General features: G+C 41.7%; 1 protein-coding gene across 3 annotated transcripts in view; it reads left to right on the top strand.

Annotated features, from left to right (window-relative positions):
- MXRA7 (matrix remodeling associated 7) overlaps positions 1 to 23,905 on the top strand; it is a 45,698-nt gene extending 21,793 nt beyond the window's left edge. Inside the window, exons 3-5 of one of the 3 annotated variants that reach the window (XM_018555688.1) lie at positions 7,117 to 7,213; positions 12,830 to 12,889; positions 21,719 to 22,375. In XM_018555688.1, the coding sequence (XP_018411190.1) occupies positions 7,117 to 7,213; positions 12,830 to 12,863 (131 nt within the window). In that variant the 3' untranslated portion in view covers positions 12,864 to 12,889; positions 21,719 to 22,375. Of the gene's footprint in view, positions 1 to 7,116; positions 7,214 to 12,829; positions 12,890 to 21,718; positions 22,376 to 23,671 lie in introns of those variants that run through there. The other 2 variants (XM_018555686.1, XM_018555687.1) reach the window with 2 other exon arrangements.
- The last annotated feature ends 509 nt before the right edge of the window (positions 23,906 to 24,414 follow it).

The following is a 24,414-nucleotide window of genomic DNA, read 5'->3' as shown; positions in this document are numbered from 1 at the left end:
ATGTTTAGGTAAACTGCTGCCAAATATGAGCTATTCAGCTTCTAAATAGCTCTCCGATGCAGTCAGTATACAAAAACTCTGCAGTCTGTTCCGGGGACACAGTTATCTTTTGGGTCGCGACCCATGAGTTGAGAACCACTGCTCTAGTTGGATGTCACAGTCTCACCCAATATAGAGAAGGTGAAGCCATGGTGCCAATCACAGCTCACATGGACACCTATGTTCTTATGAAACAGCTGATAGTGCAGATTATGAAGGTTCAGCTATCTCCTGTGTACTTGAGGAATTGAGCAGTTCTTTTTAAGGTATACAGCTTCAAGACACAGAAAAATAGGACACAATTATTGTTAGATTCATGTCCCTGAAAGGTATGCTTCCGTTATGAATAATAATTTTGCATGTTACCAATGTAGCAAACAAAATACTGGGTCAATTTAAAGGAGAACTCTGAGGATGTTGATGTTGTTGAGGTTGTAGGGAAAACCCTCACTAGATTGGCCACCTTGCATTCAGTAAAGTTTGGTTGCTATCTACTAACAGCTCCACTATTGCAACATTGTTTATACTATGTATTTATACGTCTCTCTTTTTTCTACAACCTTTGAAATATAACTATGGGCAAAATCAAAGATACCATATATGATGCAGTCTGTCACTAGCAGCACTGCAGTTTTTGTTTTTCTGAGTCTTCCCGCAATAGATTTATCACCCGTTGATCCTGCCAGTAGATCCCTTATATTTACATTTCCTATAGTAGAGTGACAACGCTGTTTATTCTGCTATGTAATCGCACAGTAGGGTTGTCACTCTTAAATGGTTTGTTCCAACCCTTGAGTCTAAAGGTGGCCATACACTCTACAACCATCACAAGACTTTAGTCTTGCGATGGTTGTAAAGGGATTAAAAAAACGTACGATCTGCCTATCTTGGACAGGCAGATCGCACTCTCGATCATCGCAAGCCCGCCCCCCTGAGGGGCGGGCTTCCGATGACCGCAATGCTGAACGGGCAGTGTGCGCGTGCGCACACCGGCCCGTTCAGCATTTATCTTCCGAGCACCGTTCTAACCAGCCGAGAATCGTACGATTCCCGGCTGGTTTTCGAACATGCTGGTTCGACAGTGTTAAAGGTGCCCATACACTGCACGATTATCCTACGATAATCGTATGCGATCGGTTTTTCGTACGATAATCGTACGATAGTACGATAAATTTCGTACGAGCAGTGTGAACGGAGACGTGCGACCGTTTCTACTGTACGGTCGCACGTCTTCTGTCGAACCAGCATGTTCGAAAACCAGCCGGGAATCGTACGATTCTCGGCTGGTTAGAACGGTGCTCGGAAGATAAATGCTGAACGGGCCGGTGTGCGCACGCGCACACTGCCCGTTCAGCATTGCGGTCATCGGAAGCCCGATCTGCCTGTCCAAGATAGGCAGATCGTACGTTTTTTTAATCCCTGTACAACCATCGCAAGACTAAAGTCTTGCGATGGTTGTAGAGTGTATGGCCACCTTAAAGGTTTTGCTAGACTCCTTTCCCTGTTAAAGGGACTTGACACATAACAGGTCTACTGGTAGGATCAACAGGTAATAAAACTATGTCACAAAACCTACTGTGTAAATGCTAATAACGGCATCATACATGGAATCTTTGAGTGTGCCCATAGTTAAACTAGGTATTTTTTTGTAGTTTCTGGTTTGCTGTTTGTTCAGTGGTTTGGATCAACCCTTCTTGAAACCCACCACTGTTTCACCCATATTTAGGCTGGGTTCACACCTAGGTGTATCGAATATGCGCGTTTGTCGCGTGTTTCGTGTCACGCATTTGTCGGGCGATTTGCGGTAAAAACCTCGCCCCTCGGCGCTCTGCCGCCCCGACGAGGCCGGGCCTCGGTGGCCTTGTGGGAAATCCGGGCCTGTGAGCAATAGATTGTATGATTCACCATAATTTGGACAAGCTAGATGAAATAAAAATGAATTCCGATTACTAACAGGGTTATTCACAGAAGAGTGAAGAGTTTGGAGAAGGCAGGAGAAGGGGACAATCTAGGACAACATAGCTGAACTGGAGAGTGAGCTGAATTGGAGAATTGTTCCCAATCAGCTATGTTGTCGTAGATTGTTCCCTTCTCCTGCCTTCTCCAAACTCTTCACCCCTTTGTGAATAACCCTGCAAGTCTCCTGATTTCCAAATACATTCAGAAGTCCCACCTATAAATACTGTGAAATGAATGAATCTAGCCCCATGGGACTATATCAAATTCAGACTGCAGGCCCTTTGCTGCAGTTGAATAGTATAAAAGCCCATTCGTTTTGGTGAGCATGGACTTTGAACCTAGTTTGCATGGCTTTTGAATGTTGTACCATGACAAACAATGGCACAAAATTGTCCTTCCTATTTCTGTGCTGTTTGAATCTCTCTTAAAGCGCAGACAAAATAAAAAAGTAGAAATGGCCCAGAAGGAAGATATTGTATTTTCTGTTGGTACACATTATTACTTTATTGTTGAAGTAATTAAGGAGTTTTACATCATTTGTATTTTTGGTCATACATTTGAAGAATATAAAAAACATATATAGCTCCCAACGGTGATGCAAAAAAAGGAGCTATAAAAACAAAGTATCAATCAGTGGGAGACTTGGTCAGCTTAGGACTACTTGATGAGAACATTTTTTGGGCCACTATTAAGCAGCATACATATATGTGCACCAGTCCAAACATATTGAAAACAATGGAATGGCAAGGAACATGTGTAGTGTGCGTGATACAACGCATAGTTGTGGACAGGGCCAAATGGAACCTGTGTGAACAGAAACATATCTGTCATTGCTAAGTTGTTTGTGAAAGATACAGGCCCAGTAGTTGTGATCCTAATCTTTCTTTTACTAATACTTTGCCACTGGTGAGTTACTGACCTAGTACAAATATGGAGGTCCAGAAGCATCTCTGGCTGCATGTTTATTCCAGGGCAATATCTCAGTAAGTAATAAAGCAAAAATAATGATGACAGCCCTTAGCTATGGCAGCCCATAATTCTGTCATGACAGTTTCCCTTTCCTCTTTCCGGCTCTCCCCACCGCGCCTTCACATCCACAGCAAAAAACTTGGTGTTTCCCAGTATGGTGGAACATGTAATGTGCTCCTGTGATGATGTGCTCCAACATGGGGCTTACACAGTCCTAGACTTCTGGAGTGGCAGGGTAGAGCAGGAAAGTTGAGCATAAGTGGGTCAGTGGTTGAACTTTAGAGAGACTCTGTCACTTAAAGGAACAAAATGACAGAGTGTCTTTAGATGGAATATAAAATAAATTCTGTTCATATATATAGAGCGGACAACAGATAAAAAAAAAAAACAAGGCCTGATGATAAGCCTATCTTGGCTGGTTGAGCATTGACGCTAATATGGGCTCTGTTTCCTTTTTCTAGATGTATGTGTAATTAGGGGGCCAATAGTTAGAATGCGAACCTCTTTTTATTCCACCCATAGAGGTCACTCTATGAGACTACATTCTTACCATGCCCTATTCTAGGAATGCATCTCTATAAATATATCTCACATCAGGGGCTGAAGAATCTTCCTATGAAAAGCACAATGCCCATACCCAGCATATGAATGAGAAGTGAGATAAAAGTGAGAGACGTTTACATTTGCTGATACCCATCTGTGGACACATATCAGCTGCTGGATTACAGTCATACCTTAGACTGGGGAAGGTCATGAGATGATTAGATATGTGTTTTTATGTCAGCGGCATGTATTTTCCAACAGAGTCTGTTATAATATTCCAATAGGAACATATGTAGCCACAACTCCCCTGGCAAGCCTTTGTTAGTGGCATTCCCAGCCATCAACTAGCAAGCAGACACTAATGAGAAAGAGCTCAGTGGAAGCTTTGTCTGGGAAATGGCTTTCAGTTAGGTGTTTGTAAAGATTCAGTGACCCTGGATAAAAAAGCCTTCTACCCTAAACAATGGGGTGTTTGTCAGCCCTGCACCTAGAAATGAATGACTATGACGAGTTTGATTACAGATAAGACTTATTTTCGCCTAAATGACCACGTTCCTACCAGACAATAGACATACAACCTCCCTTTTTCCATAATGCTGGCTGGGAATAGAATGCTGCGTAATTCTAATGAGACAGCTTTCTGTAATAAACGGAAACTGTTGGCTTTTTATAGTGTTGGATATACTGTATATCTGAATATAGTCTTATAGAATCTGTTGTCTTATGAATCAGTGTTTGGGAAATGGGAATACATGCACTTCAAAGTAAAAATGTACTTTGCCTCAGCAAAGCAAGCTATCAGGTTCGCTTTGATGCAGCATTCCCCAGCAGCTTATACTTGCCTCCCTAGAGAAAAGGAAAGTCAGATGTGAGCTATAAGTTGCAGAAGTCATAACTTTCACAGCCCCTTGGGACAGATGGACATGCTCCACCTTACCTGGAAATACTGGGTATTTCTTTTGGTTCCTGACACTGAATGGAATGATGATGGTGGTGGTGTTGGATGGGGGTGTCGGACTGGTTTCTGGGAAGGAGGGAAAGAGAAGGAAGTAGATACTGCTGCAAACATGTTGCATTGCGTTAAAGTGACCCTGTCATGACAAAGTAAAAAGTCTTACCCTTCCAGTAGAGGATGTTTTAAGTCTTCACCATGTTGCCGATAAAGGCTGCCAATACCTGCCAATAACCCCCTGTCAATTGCTATGATTCATCCCACCTGCACATGTGTCCTGCAGGATCCTCACAGTATTAAAAGGAAACTCCAGGCAAAGAGCTCAATGCACATTTAAACATAATATTAGTTACTGTTTTACCTGCCAAATCATTTGTAGTTGTATGCCACCAATCTTGTGATTTACTCACATGCCCTCCTGCACACCACTCCAATAATCAGTGCAATCACTCCCTCAGCAACACAGTTGATTGGAGCAGTGTGCAGGGGGCATGTCAGACCGCTGGAGGCCCAGGCTGCTGTGCTGTAAGAGCAGCAGTCGGACTCTCCAGCATGCTGGATATTAGCCTGGCTGTAACACAAAGATGCAACCAAAAAGTATTTTTACTGTATATACAGCCTGACTGCATTACATTAACAAATATAGAGGGTTCAGTTGAGCTTTAACCAAGGTACGGATGTGTGAAGGGTCTCAGGAGGGGGAGATGTGCAGGCCGGCAGAAGTGCTGTAAATAGGTTCTCAAAAAAGCTGCCCCAAAGTCCCCAGCAAGTACGGGACCTAAGGCAGCCTCTTCAATTTGAATAATTAAAGCACCGGTGCCAGTTTTCGGTATCGGAGCATTGGCACCAGTATGTTCAGTATCAGCGCTGTAATTGGTATTGGTGCATCACTAGTGATATTTGTTATTATTTTTCCCCTGTGCTTATCTGGAGGCTATTATGCTGGAATTTTGCTTTAAAGCTGAACTCCGGGCACAAACGTTTTTATTTAAATGTATTCCTAAATAGCCTCAAATTATATAAATTCAGTTTGTGGGCCCCAAATGACTTTCAGAACCCAAACATTACCTTGTAAAAGTAGCAGTGACATCACCATTGTGCTGCATATAGCCAGTGATGTGCGATGGACCTAGCAGTCCCCACCAACTACAGGCTGCCTGTAGAAGACTAGAGGAGCGGGTGGATACAAGACCAGTTATCCTGCAAAAGGAGAGAGAGCAGCAGTGACCGATCTTTGTTACAGGATGCTCTTCAACAAAGGAAAGTTTTCACACTGGAATACTGCACAGATCTGGATATAATATACAAAGTGCATCAAGATTCAATTAAGAATACACATGCCTCTTGTAGACAATATAAGATGATTTTCACACAGAAACTTACTGTATACACTTACTTTGTTTAATATATAGTCAAATAAACTGCAGTAGACACATCTTCATAAACATCCTATTAGACTGCGGTACAGAATCACAGCTACACACTTGTAAACATCCTCTTCACTGTTTCTGTTATACGGACAGCAGCTAAAACAGGTTGTGATTAAAGCAACCAGAAGCCAAGCAGAAACACATAGAAAGACACATGAAAATAAAACAGAAGTAAAATACACAACTGATAAATGAGAGACCCTTATCTCCTCCTCCTACCCTGACAACTAAAAACAGCCTGACAATCTGTGATACGTTTACTTATAGAAGTGATGTCTGCTGCAGAAATTTTAAATGACTCCGGGAGACAGCACTTCTGTACTGTAGCACTTGCACCTACAAAAGCCGGTCTGTGTTGTCAAAGTGAAAGGGTGTGACAGGGTCTCTTTAACTGCAAGCTGGCCATACATTTAGCATTTTTTCAACAGCAATCAGCCGAAATTCGAGCAATGTATGGCCAGTTTAAGGTGACACTAAACGTGGGAGTTAAACCTTAAAAATACCTTCAAGTACCTTATTAATAGGGATGCACCAATACCGATACCAGTATCGGTATCGGTGCCGATACCGAGTATTTGGGTGAGTACTCGTACTCGCCCAAATGCTCCGATACCTAGCACCAGGTAATGATGCATACCTAGCGCATCATTACACGCTGCCCGGTTTCCTGATTGGCCAGGAAACGGCTCCATGCTCTCTCGTCACTTGTGATGAGAGAGCATGGAGCCGACTTCCCGGCCAATCAGGAAGCCGGGTAGCGTGCAATGACGCGAAGCCGGCGTCATGCTCCCTCATCTCATGAATCATAATATTAAGAAAGTGACCTTAAAGCATTAGTTTGTATTGCTTTAGAAAAAATGTGACCTGTCCCTTTAAGAAAAAGTATCGGTAATTGGTATCTGCGAGTACTTGATCAAAAGTATCGGTACTCGTACTCGGTCTTAAAAAAGTGGTATCGGTGCATCCCTACTTATTAACAAAATACCTTCAAGTACCTATTAACAAAAATGTATCTTTATTGTGTATCACTCAGCTGTAGAGCCTCAAATCATCTCTGAATTGGTCCCGACACTGTCCTTCCTTCTGGAGGGTGGCTACTTTTGTTCCCCATGGTTCCTGTGTGTGTTGTAAAGTAGCCACTGCTACAAGCTCCCTCCCGTGATTATGATTTTCTTAAAATGAACCCATCAAATATTTTTTTTTTTTTATTTTTTTATTTTACAGATGATGAAGATTTCTCATTTAAATACTTACCAGGGAAACTGCGAGGCAGTGACTATGAGAATATGCTGACAAAGGATGAGTTAGAGGAGGAGCAGAGGTAAAAAAACATTTTTTCCACAACCATTTGAATTAACATGACACTTCTGCCTGATTTCTGAGTATTTATGATACTTTAAGATTTATTTAAAATGTTCACTATATACATAGATAGTCCACCGATACCTTACCTGTAAATGACATATTTCTTGGCTTCTGTTGTATAAAAAAGTACTTATCATGTTGCATGAGGAGGTATGCTACAGGCCCTATTCACACTTGCCATGTGTGTGAATGCACACCAAAGCGTGCACGTTGGCGCACTCACACTGCACACAGTGCAGGAAAACAAGCATGACCTGGTGTGAACGCACACCAAAGGGGGCAGGCAAAACGTGCATTCTTGCCCACATGTTGATGCGCGACTAACAGTTGCATGAGCTTCTTTGCCATGTTTGTCGTGGGTAGGGCAGACCATTGTAATGAATGGGCTGATACATGGCACATGTGAATGGTGCCTTAGAGTAGGATAGGAAAAGTAGACACGGCTGTGTTTTTGAAATGTGTGCATTGCCCATGCAGGCAAAGCAACAAGTTCACTTACCCTCCTTCTTTATAATAGCCTCTCCTTTCCTTCCCTTGTGCTCCTTTTGCCACCTGGAAGAGAAATACCCACCTCCTCTGGGTATAGGGAGCATGTGACCTTTTCCACTTTTTGCTACTGTGAAGCTGTTGCAACTTGAAGCGGGGAGGGGGGAATCTAGCCCCTCCACTGTCACGGCAGAGAGCCGTGACAGGATCGAGAGGTGAGCGAACGCCGGTATGTGTTCACTCACCTCCCGATCTACTAAGCCGACCTGTGACAGTCTCATTGTCACAGGTCGGCTAGAACTATGAAGTGAGTAAAAAGCACTCACCTCATAGTTCTCCTTCAAAGACACCCAGTATCTAGTGTGCAGTGCCCATGACAGTGCCGAAGCGATGATCCCATGTGTACTTTTTTGTTAGAACTTTATTGAAGTGACAGTGACATTTCATTCAGTTCTACAGGCACAATCATCTTAATCATAGAGGTCCTGGCCATACCTGTCGCAGAGATGTGCTGATCTGGCCAGTGCATGGCCATGAATAGCCATGTAAATGAGGCCTTTTGTCTTTTGAAAAGAAGGTTTAGCCATATGACTAAGAACTGACTATTGTAAGCATTCCTGCCAGTTTTATACGGTTTGACCTGCACATAAATATTTAGAAATATAAATAAAGGCCAGTGAAATACAAAAAGGAATTCACATACTGCACGTAATACTATCATTACAGGTTTCATCCTTATAATTACCAGAAAACAATATATTTTTGCTTCAGTGGCCCTTTTAATGAAGCTGGGGAGGCAGGCAATTAAGTAAACTTTTTTGATTTCCTTGCTTGGGCAAACCAAAGGTTGACTTTGAAGTTCATCCTTTAAAAATACATTAAAATTAAAACCTTTTACAAGAAAAAACAGTGTCTTCTTTTCCTGCTGTCCTGCATTGCAAATCTGAAAGTACTGTATAGAAATAAAAGTGTGCTTTAACAATGTTATTAAGGTCATTATGAACCTATTAATGTGTTTGTATTGTGCTTCATATTTATTTTTTTAAAGAGTCTTTACAATCCCCCCTGCAAGAGCTTGCAATCTAATCTTAGATATTGGATGTGTGATATGAATTTACAGTATTATTAATCCCCAACTACAGATTATTTAACTTTTTGTGTTAATTCCACAAAGCTTGGCATTCAAGTGTATGACGTGTGGTACACTTAGGGATTAACAAATACATATATAGCAATAGGCTGTTGGTAAATTCAGTGTAAAAATGGTTGGTGCTATCATGTAAACATGTATGTTTGATACATAGTTGCATTCTTCAAACAGCACTCTAAAAAAATCCATAGCACGAGTCTTAAAGGGTAATTTCTCCCTACTTAGACGGGTCATTGAAATGAAAAGCTTTGTCAGTAGTATTTATTACTTGTCTAGCTCTGTTTTTCCAGTACAAAGCTTTGTGTCCAGTCGGAAAGTCTTTTGCATGTTGCCAAGGGCGTCTGCCTGGAACCTACAGATTGTTCATATAGATAAACATTCCACCGGGCTTATATAAGCATTTCAATAGGATTATGATGTGCAAGCTATCTATTTAAGTGCTTATTAAAGTATCACACCACTAAATTTTCATGTTTATTTATAAGGGAGGTGCCGGCATGCTAATCACCTTTATTGGTTTCTTTATTTCTCTGAGACTGAAGCAGTGAGATCTCCGTATCAAAGCTACAGCACCTCCAGCCTGCTATGGCCACAACAACTGCTATACTCTTGTTTAAAGCGACCCTAAACTCAGGAGGTAAATCTTAAAAAATACATTCAAGAACCTGAACTATTAACAAAAATGTATCTTATTCTTATTTATCCATCACTCACCTGTAGATCCTCAAATCATCTCTGAATTGGTGCTGACACTGTCCTTCCTTCTGGAGGGTGATTTCTTTTGTTCCCCACGGTCCCTGTGTTTGTTGTAAAGTAGTCGCCGCTCCAAGCCCCCTCCTGTGGTAGATCATAACTTCAAAACAACTAAGTAAACTAAAAGTGAGATTGTAATCCATCACAGGAGTGAGTTTGGAGCTGTGACTATTTTACAACACACACAAGGACCATGGGGAACAAACGTAGCCCCCTCCAGAAGGCAGGACACCAATTGAGAGATGATTTGAGGATCTACAGCTGAGTGGTACAGAAATAATCTACATTTGTGTTAATACGGTACTTGAATGCATTTTTAAGATTTAAGTCCTGAGTTCAGTGTCACTTTAACTTTCTGAAAAATGCACCAAAAGGAGTGAAACTCACTGCCAAAGCTGCAGCGAGATATAAGACCCTAGTTGGTGATTAATCGCACTGGTGGCCATCCATGACTTTCACCTTAACATTTGTGCTAAACTGCACTTTCCTCTTCCTCCACAGCTGCTTACTTACCTCCATTGCAGAACTGCATCCTCCTCTGGTGTTTACAGCCTGTCCTATGAAACTCTATTCAGCAATGGCCCCATAGGTTTGAATGGCACTGTCTTGATCTATGGCCCATTCAAGCCTATGGGGATTCAGCGCGCAGGTTCGACCAGTGCTGACAAGATTTTATTTGGACAAGCAACAGTAAATTTAAATAAATGTACAGCTATCCTTTAAAATACATTTAAAACCATCACACTTGTCTGGTTGCCAGCTGTAAAACACATGAATTTTACTGCGCGAAAATGCATTTCCCATAAAAAAATTTGATTCATTCCTATGTGGCTGGCTTACATTTATTTTTTATGGAAAACCATAAGTACCCAGCCATACATATGTGCATTACATCACAGGCAGCAATGTATGCATAAGTGTAAATGGGTCCTAAATCCCAACAGGGTTTCTCATCCTTCCCTACTCTATCCAAAAAAGGTTTTAGCTGGACTTATACTTTATGGCAGCAAGCAAAATTCTGCCTTCCCCCTCTGACTACAGTACATGTATCACAAGCCTGCAGAAGCATAAGGTAATAATATAGTAATTAACTTCTTTAAGATCAAACAGAACAGATCTACACCCTAATCTGCTGCGTATTACCATATGAGAATAACGATCTATGGATTGCAGTACTTATTCACACACCTACGAATGCATGAGCACATCTACAGGAGCACACAGGCTTGAGGAGCCTGTACTAAAGTGTACACATGAAGATCTACCCAAGCATGAGTGAGAGAGTTGGCACCTGAACATGTCGCCTAGTGCCATCATTAGAATGATCACCCTACAAAGCAGGTCCGCAAAAGTACCGCTTAGTCAGTAGACAGACTGCTGCACTTGCCTGTGAACATCATAGACATCTGAAGAAGAAAAAAGTAGTACAAGTAGTAGTATTACATTAAAAAAATCAGTTAAAACCTTCTGTGAAAATGGAAGATCCATGTTACTTTTAGTCCCTCATCCCCAACAAATGGTTTTAAAAAAGCTATTGAAAACAGCATTTTTGTATTTACATGATTTATACTGATATACAACTTGATCAGGTCTATACAAAAACTGCACTCTAACTCTTGACCCCTGGGAAGTCCTACTTAATAGACTTAATACCACCACTGATCTCACAAGACATGGTAGAAAATTGACAACCTTCATCTTTCTGGCCATCCTCCAGACCATTGCCAAAGCATGAAAGCAGCCACCATGAGTTTTTGTCAACCTTCATCTTTCTGGCCATCCTCCAGACCATTGCCAAAGCATGGAAGCAGCCACCATGCGTTTTTGTCAACCTTCATCTTTCTGGCCATCCTCCAGACCATTGCCAAAGCATGGAAGCAGCCACCATGAGTTTTTGTCAACCTTCATCTTTGTGGCTATCCTCCAGACCATTGCCAAAGCATGGAAGCGGCCACCATGAATTTTGTCAACCTTCATCTTTGTGGCTATCCTCCAGACCATTGCCAAAGCATGGAAGCAGCCACCATGAATTTTGTCAACCTTCATCTTTCTGGCTATTATCCAGACCATTGCCAAAGCATGGAAGCAGCCACCATGAGTTTTTGTCAACCTTCATCTTTGTGGCTATCCTCCAGACCATTGCCAAAGCATGGAAGCAGCCAACCATGAATTTTGACAACCTTTATCTTTCTGGCTATGCTCCAGACCATTGCCAAAGCATGGAAGCAGCCAACCATGAATTTTGACAACCTTTATCTTTCTGGCTATGCTCCAGACTATTGCCTAAGCATGGAAGCAGGCAACCATGAATTTTTTGGAGGTTAAACAGAGTCATTGGTATCATGATACATGAGAAGCTTATGGCTGTCCTGTATAATTCCAACTCTAAATTGCTTAAAATCTGGCACCACTTGTTGGAGTATAATCACCAACTGTGCCTAAACCACTCCATGTTCTTATCTTTACTGTCTAACCCTCTTTTTCCTGCCCTAATCATATTAGGCTCTGCCCCTGCCTTTATTAGGCTGATAAGAATCGAAATTCTTTTATTTACACCGATGGCCCCACTCCGCCTATTTTACCTTTCCATGGTGTGGTTGTGCCCATTTGTAGTCCTCTGTGTCACATTGAGTTAGACCATATGCATTCCTGTATCTGCTGTGTATGCTGAGGACGGCCCTCCTTGTGCTCCTGTTTCAACGATCATAGGTATGTTAGACGATCCGACAAGTTTGTGTCTTCTGCCATCTGTCTCCATATCATTCCCCAAACACCCACCAATGTACTGGAAGTGGTCTGAGGCTGTGATATGATAAATGGCAAGGGACAACGTTCTTTTCTTGTGCATGTTGAATGCCTGTGTTATTACTGATGTTACTTAATTTTCTTGATGTTTGTTATGCTTACCCTATGCTTCTTTTTTTTCTACTGCAGTACTGTAATCTCTTTTTATTTTGTATACTTTTAATGCCAATAAAACTTTCGCAAAAGAAAGGTATTGGTCCTGAGTGGATGGTGGGAGCAGCCATTTTGTGCCCTTCACTTGGTAGTAATGACAGCAGTTCCTAAATAAGTGGACGCATGACATTTTCTCAAAATGGATGCCTCCACCACTATGTTATCCACATGTGATGTGTTACTTGTACATTGTATGATGGTAAGCACCATAAATTTGCCTTTCAGGATAGAGTTGACCTCTGATCTCACATCCCTGTAACACGTACAGTGCCCAAACACTGTGTGGTAAGAAGCTGCGCCCAATGTGTAGTAATTAGACTCCAGTAATACCCATTAACATGTCTGTTACATTATCCCTTATCCCTTCACACTGACCCAGTCACCCTCCATTAACCACTACAATACCTCTAGCAATTAAAAAGGTCAAAGGTTTACTTCCATACATGTGTACTTTACCTTAGCCAACTTAAATGTTGATTTTTTTTTTATTTAATTAATGGGTCTCCTTGTATGTGGTAAGGCTATTGGGCTGGGACCTCAAAGAAGGAAAACAGAGATCTGTGCTTAGGGAATACGTAGTGTCTATCACTGCTTTTTCGTATTCTAAAAATACTAGTTGCTTGGTTTCCATGCTAAAGTTATGGGTTCTGTGGTATCTGAATCACTGACCTCAAACAAACATGCAGATCAGGAGTTTAGTTGTTGCTGAAGAAGGTATTGAAGTCAAAGCATCATCATGGTAGTCAAACAGCTAACATTTTCAGAAGGAAGTCTAAAATACCAGCTCCTAGGGCTTGATTTCTGCATAGCCATCATAGGCTGTTACCTAAGGTCAGGGCCGGATTTACTCTCTCTGCTGGGGTGCCCCCCCCCCCCCCCATGGAGAATGGCAGACCTGCAGGCTGCATACAAGTGATCTTGGCGACTTTGCCGGGATCACTTGTACAAAACAAGCAGCGGCTCCCCCACTGTGCATTTAGCTCTGCTTGCCCAAACCAAGGCTAAATGTAGAAAACAACTACCCGCCCGGCGCCCGGAACTGCATGTCCCAGGCATCGGGAGATAGAAATTCCACAACCCTGCTGCCCCTCTACTCCCTGCTGCCCCAAGGCCGGGCCTTGGTTGGCCTTGTAGGAAATCCGGCCCTGCCTAAGGTGACAGGACAACCAGGGGCGGCACGTAGAGCTCCTGTATACAACAAAAGGTTCTAGACTGTGGGCCTGACTACCAGTGCTATCAAGCTGGGATGTCCTAGAACAGTGTGTGCATTTTTGTTGGTTGAATATTGTACAATACACTTACATTCTGCATACCTGAAGCTTAAATGCTAGCAGAGCAGGACAGCAGTTTATTCTGCTCTTGTTGTCAGTTCTAGAGTGTACCGACATAGAGTGGGCACACTCTTTCTACCTTTCTGCCTACAACCATTCCCCATTTTCCAGTTTTGCAGCCAAATTGGGAGAACTACTTAATATTTGTTACATGTTCCCATTCCCATAGCATAATTAAAAAAATATATAAAGGAATGCTTACTTTTTACTTGCTTAAAAATCCTACCTAGTTTGGGTGTTTGCATGTAATGCACCTAAAAAAAAGAGTCCTACATATAAACTTGCGTCAAAGAGTCAATTAAAAAGGTAAAACTTTTTAAAAGTATTTTTTAGTTATGCTGTGTGAATGGGAACACATAACGAATATATATAATGGGAGTTTCTCAAATTTGACTGCAAAAATGGAAATATTCAGGGTGCAACAAAAAACATGGTCACATCCCCCAGCCCCCTAACTAGCCCCACTTAACCAAATTGTGGGGTTCTTCTCCCCACAGGCCCCTGTCATTTTTTTTTGTAACATTTGGCATAGTTGTACGTGGCGGTGCACATGTTTTGTGAATGTAGAGACTACATGCCCCATCTGCCACTGCGGTAGACGCCAGCACACTTGTACTCTATTAATAAGTTCTCCCGTCCTGTAACTGAAAGTCTATTTCTTGGTACGGCCAGGGCCTGGGAGGAAGAGTCTGCATGAGCCTGAATATTGCACCCACAATCCACCGATTGTGGTTGCAATGCTTTGTGGGCTAAAACCCAAAAAACGAATACATGCACATTGTTTTCTTATATTTTAGTCCGTGCATTTTTAATTTTTTTTGGAAAAGCTGGACTATGCCTTTAAGGGCTCATTCATACTGGAATCGGCCGGCAAATACAGCTCCGTGCTACGTGCACGGCCGTATCGGGCAGCTCCCGGGAAGGACAGGTGATGCGTGTAATTAGTACGCAGCCCCTGTCCTCCTCTATGGGACTATGTGGCCGTACGCCGCCCTACGCTTACCCGCCCTGCGCGTCCGTGCGGGTGAGCATACTTGTACCGTACGTACCTGCACTTGAGGTGAGCGTAGGGGGCGTATGGCTGCGAAGTCCCATAGAGAAGGACAGGGGCTGCGTACTAATCACACGCAGCACCTGTCCTTCCCGGGAGCTGCCCGATATGGCCGTGCACGCAGCATAGAGCTGTACGTGTCGGCCGATTCCCGCGTGAATGAGCTCTTAGGATAATAGGTAGAGACATGCAAGTGGTTTCTTCATGCCCATGTGGCCAGCGGTGCATCCAGAACCTCTGATTTATAACACAGTGTCTGAAATATAGAGACGATTAACTCTTCACCCATTTAAGTCCCCGTTATTGCAAAAAATTATTACTTCTTTGAAGAAAAGTTTAAAATTAGTACATAACTTTTTTTGGGGGACTTCCAAAGTCATTTAAACAGCTAAACCAATAAACTGTTTGCATGAGCATGCTACTGATGTGACTAGTGACATAATCACAATCCTGCATGGAACTTGGTCTCCCTCTAGTGTTCAGAATGCTGTAATGCACATTATAGCAAATTGCGTGTGTTACAGAGTCATTGTTATAAATTGCTTACAGGACAATGTCAGGATATAAATAAACAGTCTGTGTTTATTAATGAACCAGAAAACGTGAACAATTTTATGTGCAGTGCACAATGATAACATTCACACATTGAGTGGCAGAAGATTGTAAACCTAACCTGTTCAGTGGGAGGTATTGTAGTGACTCACTACAGTTAGCTGAAATGTAATGTTTTGTGTAGAAGAAACACACCACTATCATAAAGATATTGTATTCTTAAAACTGCATGTAATTAATACTTGTATATGGTGATATTCATGTGGATTTTTTAATTTATATTTTTCTCCACTTGTAGACCAAGCTGACCAGGAAAAGCGACAAGGGTTGCGACAAGCTATAACACTGCCAGAGGTGCATACAACAGTCACCTTTTGTTCCCCAAACCAGATATTACAGCAAATATTATTAATTATTACCTTTAGAAAAAGGACCACCTTCATAAAACCATTTAAATTAGAGAACCTTAAAGGTTCCCTACACTTACAAAAGTCCCCATATGGATATAGTTTGGTAGTCAAGTATATTAGGGGATTAAGAGATACTGTATTGTGTACATACGGTCTTGAATTGATAGAGGTTTCCCTAAATATTCCCCTTAATATTGCACCAATATAGCTAACTTATCATCTTCAGTGTCCCAGGATAACACTATATTGCAGAGCAATCTGCAACACAAATTTGTAGAGTGAGCAAAGTCTATATGAGAGTCACAGAAGAAAATCTCTGAATATGATAAGTATGCGGTATCGCTTGGTATCCTAAAACACTTAACTTTTCCTCAGATGTCATGTTGCTATCTATGAGCATCACAAGTGAGATATTGATTTGAATTAGAACTTTTTTGAGTGAACATGATATCTTACAATAGGAGCACAATACCTTTCTGCTGCAACTCCTTGGATTCCTATTCCTATACCCATATCTTTGTGAAAACATTGACAGTACTGTATAGTGTGCAATTTTAATGTAACCATGGAGGGATAACCCCCAATTCATACTGGACCAGCTAATATCATATAGATGGCATCATCTTTGTCATCACATGCATACTGTATATAATTTTGTACATACAATTGGAATGACAGAAGATTGCGCTAAATGAGTATTCCCAGTATCATGGGGACAACTGTTAACAGGTTTCTTAGATCCATCTTTCATCTGCTTCACCAGGAGACTCTCAGGAATATATTTGCTACAAGTAGTTTAATAATTTATATCATTCAGATTCTATGGTACCTAACCCACACAATAGAGCACTGCTAAGAAGACCCTTAATATACTGAAGCAGAAATATCTTGGACTTTCTGTGGAAACCAAAGACACTGATAGATTTGGTATACTTACCTGGCAGGTTGTCAGCTAAAGCTGTCCATGCATTAGGAGAATTTCCTAAAGAACCGGTAGTGGCGTCACAAGGGGGGTGTGGCCAGCACCCGGATGCCACCATTGGATGGATGACACCAAAATGACTCAGAGTCATTTTGGTGTCACCCCCTATGAATCGGTCTCCGCCCCCGGTGACACCCAGCCTCGGGACGCCCCTGAGAACCGGCCGACATTTGCACAGTGGGTGCCACTGTCTGCACCCTTCCGGTCGGCATCCTTCGATCAGCTGATTGAAAGAGCCAGTTAGAAAATCTCCAAATGAACAGAGCTGGCAGCCAATCAGCCAGCATCAGCATATAAGCACTCAGTAAAGCCATTAAATCATTTGTAAAATACATGATTCATTATCAGTGAAAATGTACTTCCTGCTCTTCCACTGCAGTAGTCTATGGTAGCATAGATGAGTAACAGCCATACCCCTCATCACAAGTCCCCATGAAGATTTGTAGAGCTGAGGAAGAGAGAGAGGGGGCATGCTTGACGAAATCTGTTAGATTATGAAATGCATTTGGCAGTGTGATCAAACTTTGGTGCTTATTGGACTGTGTGGTTCTATTTAGACATGCTGTGCAACTGCTGCAACAGGAAAGTAGAGGCAAGATAATGGAAATGGAGGTTGTTGCTACACTGTCTACCTGACAAAATATCTATTTCTCCTTAAAAAAATGAAGTGTTCCAACAACTTATTGCCCATACCTCTGCAATAGTTTTCCCCAACCTGTGTGATTGTCAGCTTTACTGGACAGCTTGGTCTGCATGCAAACGTGATGAAAAATGTAAATTTCACTTAAGATAAAAAAAAAGACTGTACGCTGAATACTATCATTGCATCTATTAATCACGCACACGTATTGGAGTACAATATTTTTTTGCAATTGTGGTCTTTTATACTGGCATCAGACATAATGCACTGTTCAATGCATGGAGAAAAGGACAATGGTGACATTGCTCACAAACATTTTCACAGGTCATATTATTGTACACACAACATAAATGAGTCACAACCTTCACACAAGTCTGAACATATTCTGAAAATATCGTTCACATTCGGTATTTAAAGTTATTTACATACAATCATTTTGAATTGACATAATTTCTTAGGCTGCTCATACGCTATACTGTCTAATTGTACAATCTCTGTACAATCTCCTTTTAGATTTACCAAAAACTATGTAATATGAGGAGACATCTAAACAATCCAGGCTGACCCTTGCACTATTTAGTTGATTGCGCAATCACCTTTAGATGAACAATCACAAGGTATAGCGTATAGTCAGCTTTAGGCAGGTGGCACCTACAGTGGTTTATATGTATGACACATCCACCTCTGGATTTGATGTGCAGGCAGTTATGTCTACATAAAAAGTGCATAGAGAACAACTGATATTTTTAATTTGTATCTGTATTCAGCTTATTTCATGGCATCTAAAACAATTACATGATTAGGAGGCATCATAAATTCCTCTTTTATTTGCAAGACTTCTGCCCACACTGGTACACTCATCTCTGCTTAATTTGGTAGGAGAATGGGCAGACAATGGAACATGATTGCATTTGAAAGTGGTCACATTCCACCTCATGGGGTGGCTGGTATGGGCTACTGTAGTATGACTGTAGTATAACTTACAACCAATAAAGACACACTAGTTTTACTTTCTTACCGAATGGTTATCACAAGCCACCTACCAAGGGCCAACCTTTTGTAGGTGGTAAAGAGCATGTCAAACTTATTATCAGCACCACTCTCACTCATAAGCAGTAAGTACTCCATATAGGTTGTTTTCGCTCCTTATATTTCAAAGCAGACAAACCAATGCTGGTAGTGTTTGGTGGAGGGTTTTCAGTGCTGAAAAAAGAAAGAAATACCTCATGTACTGACACCGAACGTTAACATATCCCTAACTGTAACCCTAACATTTTCCCCCTTCCTTCATCTGAGACCTAAAAGAGGACAACTGTACCTTTGGTATAAGTTGTCCTTAAAGGCATACCCACACCGCCCTGAGTGCAGTCCACCTGGTCCAGTACTTATCTTCTTCAACGTTCCAGTGATTTTAACTGTGTGGCCCTTCCCGGAGTCACACAGCTATTCCTCTGAAAGCCTTCTCCAGGTTCTCTTCATCACAAACATCCATGCCACAGCCCTATTCAGATGGGAAGAGCTGTAGTCCACAGGATGTAGAGGATCCAATGGAAATGCTTCCAGAAGAAAGGATGTGGTCGCTGAAATGGGGAAGAAGATAAGCACCGGACTAGGTGGGCTGAACCCATGAGGGTGGGGACATCTCTTAAAAACAGTGTACCAAAGCTACGGTAGTTCATTCACATAAATCCTTAATAATACCCTAAATCTAAATCTTCCCCTACCATTTAGCACTTAAACCTTAACACAACCCTGAAACCTAGCATATAACCTCAAATCTGAATGTCACTGCGATATAAAGCACTAGGTATGCTCAGACTGGCAGAAGGAGGTACAGACATGTTGACTAATCAAGGCTCTGGTGCTCTGCATAGTCCTCTAATTCAAACTGGCCATTCTTTTGGAACAAGAAAGAAGAGAAGTGACCTAATCAATGTGCTGCAGTTTCTTCATTGTCCAACCATCAGGTCAGGTAGGTAGGTGACCAAGATGTATGTTTTAATTAAAGTGGAGAGTAGGGAGGTCCCCATCCTGGCTGTTCTGTCCAGTAGGGGATTACAGGCTGAATAAAAGTGCCAGTCTTTAGAAGATAAAGCAGTTGTTATATATTTAGTTCAAATTTGCATTTATCTGTTGGCCTAGAGTGCAGCTTTAACCCTTAATTTTAATCTTACACAACTTCAAAAATCCATACTCTAAGAACCTGTGTTGACTGGCTTTGGGCTTGTGTTGTTGATGGCATCGGTTTGACATCAGTTGAAATGCTTCTGAGATCATTTAGAATTCATTGACAGGTGCATTTGGCCTGCAGTTGATCTCCTTCTGACCTGCATTTTATATGCTTCAAGAGGGTTTTGCATTCCCATAAACTTGTATGGAATTGTAAAATCTGTTTGAAGTGAAGAAAAGCCAGTTGACATAGACCGTAACTCTAACCCCATAAAAACCCAGGCTTATCTCATAAGTGCCCTGGACTGAGTATTGCTCCTGGTGCCAAAAAATAACTGTTATGGGTTTTTTGGTAGTAAGAAACATGTCCTCCTATCCATGTATAACATTGATTACCAATGACCCTCAATGACCCTCTCGTCTGTTTTAAAGGGCCTGTATACTTCAGTTTTGGTACACACTGCTTTTTTATATGTCAGCAGCAAGCAGATGCAATCAGTAACAGAATCCTTAGGGAAAGCCAAGTTAGTACAGACTATAGGGGTTATTCACAAAGCTGCCGAAGACAGCCAAGTAAATAACCCAGCCGAAGTGAAGTGAGCCGAACAACGTTCGGCTATTCAATACGGCTCAGTACGGCTGATTTCAGCCGTACATCGGCTGCACTTCGGTCAGCTGAACATGCTCTGCATGTTCAGCTGAGCCGAAGTGCAAAAGGACTTCGACTCAGCCGACTCAACATCTGGATCGGCTGAGCCAGAGCTCCGGCGCCTCACTCGCTGCCGTTCGCCCCTATTTACATAGGGGCCGCATGGCAGTGAGTGAATAGCCGAATGCCGCCAAGCGTGGTACTAAGCAGAATAGCAAATCAGTGATAATAGTTAAAAAAAAAGAAAGAAAAGGTTAAAAAATATTTTAAAAACTTAAATAGTTACATTTAAAAAAAACAAGATTTTTTAAAAAGAATAAAAATAAACAAAAGAAGAATTATAAAGATAAAATTGGGCAGTGTTAGTAGTGACAGCTATCTCCGCCCAACTGTTTGTTATTGGCCGGGACCTGCTAGAGTCTTCTAGCAGGTCCCGGCCAATGAATAATACCTGGGCGGAGCCATCCGTGATGTCACGGCCGGCTCCGCCCAGTTGTAATTGTTTAATGACAGTTCAGCGTCCCCAGATCATTTGGGGATGCTGATCTGTCATTACAACTAGGTGGCGCCAGCTGTGAGATCACGGCTGGCTCCACCCAACTGTCATTTGCGGGGCGAAAAGGCCAGCCTTAGGCCGGCCGTTCGCCCGGCTTGGGCTGTCACTTTGGCTCAGTCGAGCTAAAGCATATGCCTTCGGCTTGGCCGAGCTGCTCGGTGCCTTTGGCTGCTGTACGGGCTATAGTGAGTATCTCATACAGCAGCCCTTCGGTTCCGGCAGCCGAAGAGAGCTGAAGGATCAGCCGAAGCTACACCTGGATCCTTCGGCTCCTACGTGAATAACCCCCTATGTAATCAGCTAGACTGGATACAGTCCTAGCAAACTAAATTTAGGTAGTCACCCCGCTTAGGGCAAGGCGGCTACAATAGTCTATCACAGGACTGAACTTGGAGTATTGGCTGCTTAACAACGCACACAGGGACCATGGGGAAAAAAAGTAGTCACCCTCCAGAAGGAACGACAGTGCCAGCACCAATTCAGAGATGATTTGAGGAGCTACAGCCGAGTGATACACAAATAAGATACATTTTTGTACTCAGGGTACTTTAATGCATTTTTAAGATTTAACTGCTGAGCATAGTGTCAGTTTAAGCAAAAGGAGGCATATTTCTTATATATAAAACACTCCGAATCTGAGTTTAGCTGCATCTTAGATATACTGGCTATCCTGTGCAAAGCATGTAGACAAACAGAAGTATTATTGGGAAGAACGCCCTGCTTTTTCAGTGACAATAAAACTAGTGATTTCCTTTTGTTTTTGTCTTTCTACAGAACTGAAGATGATAAGAAGTTAACCTTACAGTCCAGCTAAAGAGATTTACTGAAAAGATCAGACCTGCCCACCCAACAATATTATATGAGCAAACCAAAATTCTGTACCAGTTCCATAGGAGAACACCAGCCGTTTTCTGTTGTTGGATTTAAGCCAGTAACTGTTATTGGAAGTGTATAGCTGGGAGTTCGATGGAATTGATTCGAACAGTGATGGCTATTGCGCAGTTCAGTGCTGATCATGTAATCTTAACCAAAGGGCCTATACAGCACATCTTTCCTGCTTTAGCCATTTGAATCCCAGCACTTGGAAATAAAATCCAAAGGCTTTGTCTTTCAGTGCAATATCCAGTCCTAAATCTATGCAAATATTGCCTTAAGTATTTGATATATACATTGTAGATGAATACATACACATTTTCTCTATATGGCATGATACACAATAGGAGATAAAACATATTTCGGATGTCTCATTGACTCTGGACTGTGATTGTTAGATATTAATGTGGATATATAAATGTCTTTATTGGAATTATTTAAAAGTAGGGCAAAGTGCTGGAAAGGCAGTAAACCTTGGCAACCAATCAGAAATCAGCTTTCAATATTCTGCTCAATCATAGCTGCTTAAGACTAATCTCTAATTGGTTGCTATGGGTTACCGCAATCATTTTTGCACTATGTTAGTAAATAAGCCCATATTTCTTTAACAACACTGATCTGCAATTGGATCAGTGAGCTGGGCTGTGTCACATAGCATTATCCATAATATACATAAATAGTACATTGCATTCCCTAAGTGCTTGCTTTCTGTTCTCCCCTCATATAACCACGTACTCCTTTGTAATAGTATAATCATCCACCATGCAGCATTACAGCACTGAATGATACACCTCAATAGCTGTCCTCACACATAGTGATATAATAATTATACATTTGTTGTGTTTTTTTTTGGCCTTTTGTCACATTACCTGTTTTGTACTCCTTTTCAGTCCACATGACAGCTGCCACTAGATGGTGCTATTTCTAATTACAGTAAACTCTCTGTTATCCGGTATTCAACTAACCAGCGCTCTCATCTAACCAGAAAAAAAAAATCCCCTGTGTACTCATTGTTCTGCTGATCTGTGGCATGTATTATCCTGGAAACGATTGTGTGCTTATTTGTCTTCATTTGCTTTTGATTACAATATGAAGTCAATACAGAATTAATGTTATGATATGGTATAGTATGGGGTATGGCATTAGTTAGACCTCTTTTAATAGTACCTCTCAAGCAACCAGAAACTACATTGATCCGGAATCTACCAATCCCCGTGGATGCCGGATAACAGGGAGTTTACTGTATATTTATCCCAGGTTACTCTAAAATGTTACAGATGTCCTTTGTTGTATAATCTGTATTATTTGGAAAATACCTGCTTAAAGCACAGCTTCCCTAAGTCAATACATGTACTCAGGATGCAGCTAGACTGTAAATGGTTAAACTGTTTCATCAACGTAGAACAGCTGTAGAATAAAATCAGCCTGTCCTCCACTAGTAGTCCACAGTGTGTAAACAGTGGCCTCTCTGCAGCAGTCCGATACCCCTCCCCATGCTAAGTAAGAGTTAGAGTTGTGCAAGCAGCAGGGAGCTTCAGATCGCTCTCTAGAGAGGCCGCTGCTTACTAAGAGAGAGCAACATTCCTCTCTGCAGCCTACTGGCAGGGGACAGGCTGTTTTCATCCCAAAGCAGCTCCAGCATGAAACCAAAAGAGCTTAACCATTTACTCTCTGGCTGCACCCAGAGTTGATGAATTGATTTCTAAGGGAAGCTTCCGTTGAGTTTAATGCCAACTACGCTTTTATTCAATTCCGCTGGTTAGATTGCAAGCTCTTTAGGGCGAATTGGGATTGTGTCCTTTATGTGCTATACATTATATCAGAGACAGATGCATCATGTATTCTCCTTACCAGGGTACAGAGGGAACAGCTGGGTGCCATCTTTAAGATGATGGAGAACAACCAGGAGACCTTTGGGATGATGTCAGAAGGCGACTTGAAGGAGCAGCTGAGGCTTTACAACATGTAGTTCCCCTCTGCTGCTACAAGCAAATCAAAAGCTCTGATTGTATCACAAACTCTGTCTTTCTCAGACACGCTGTGCCATGTGAGGTGGTGTTAAATTTTTTTAATGGCTATCACATTATTTTTGGAATGTGTCTGTACACTATCCTAGAAGTGCATTACCTTTCTGCAATGCAAGATATTGGTGACATTTGCAGAGAAAAGTATTGAGTTTGTTGTGAAAACTCAGCAAAGGTCATAAGGCTGATCATTTCAGCAGCTATGTGGCTGATCTCAGCTAGCATTAACACACGTATAACACATGTCATGAAGGGGATGTGAAGTTGGCTGAGATCCCTCAGCATGCTGGAAAATTTCAGTGGCCAATTATGCAATCTTTTTAATTTTCATAAGGAAGGGAATGATCTTTTAACTGTGCTTATGAAACGTTACGAGGACTAGTGTAGCTTGGGTAGCAAGGCTAAAATATGGGCACAATGGAAACTTAGTGCAATATCACCATTCTTACTATTTCCTATAATAATAAATAATAAACTATAACATTAATCTTTTCTCATAAGGTATTCCTTCACCATAATAATGAAGATATATTGATGGAGCGCTGGAGCAGGATTTTCTCAGACATTTAGATC

The sequence above is a fragment of the Nanorana parkeri genome, unplaced genomic scaffold (genome assembly GCF_000935625.1).
Source record: "Nanorana parkeri isolate BGI_ZX_2015 unplaced genomic scaffold, ASM93562v1 scaffold209, whole genome shotgun sequence".
Classification (NCBI taxonomy): domain Eukaryota; kingdom Metazoa; phylum Chordata; class Amphibia; order Anura; family Dicroglossidae; genus Nanorana; species Nanorana parkeri.
This window is presented reverse-complemented; position numbering and strand designations above follow the sequence as displayed.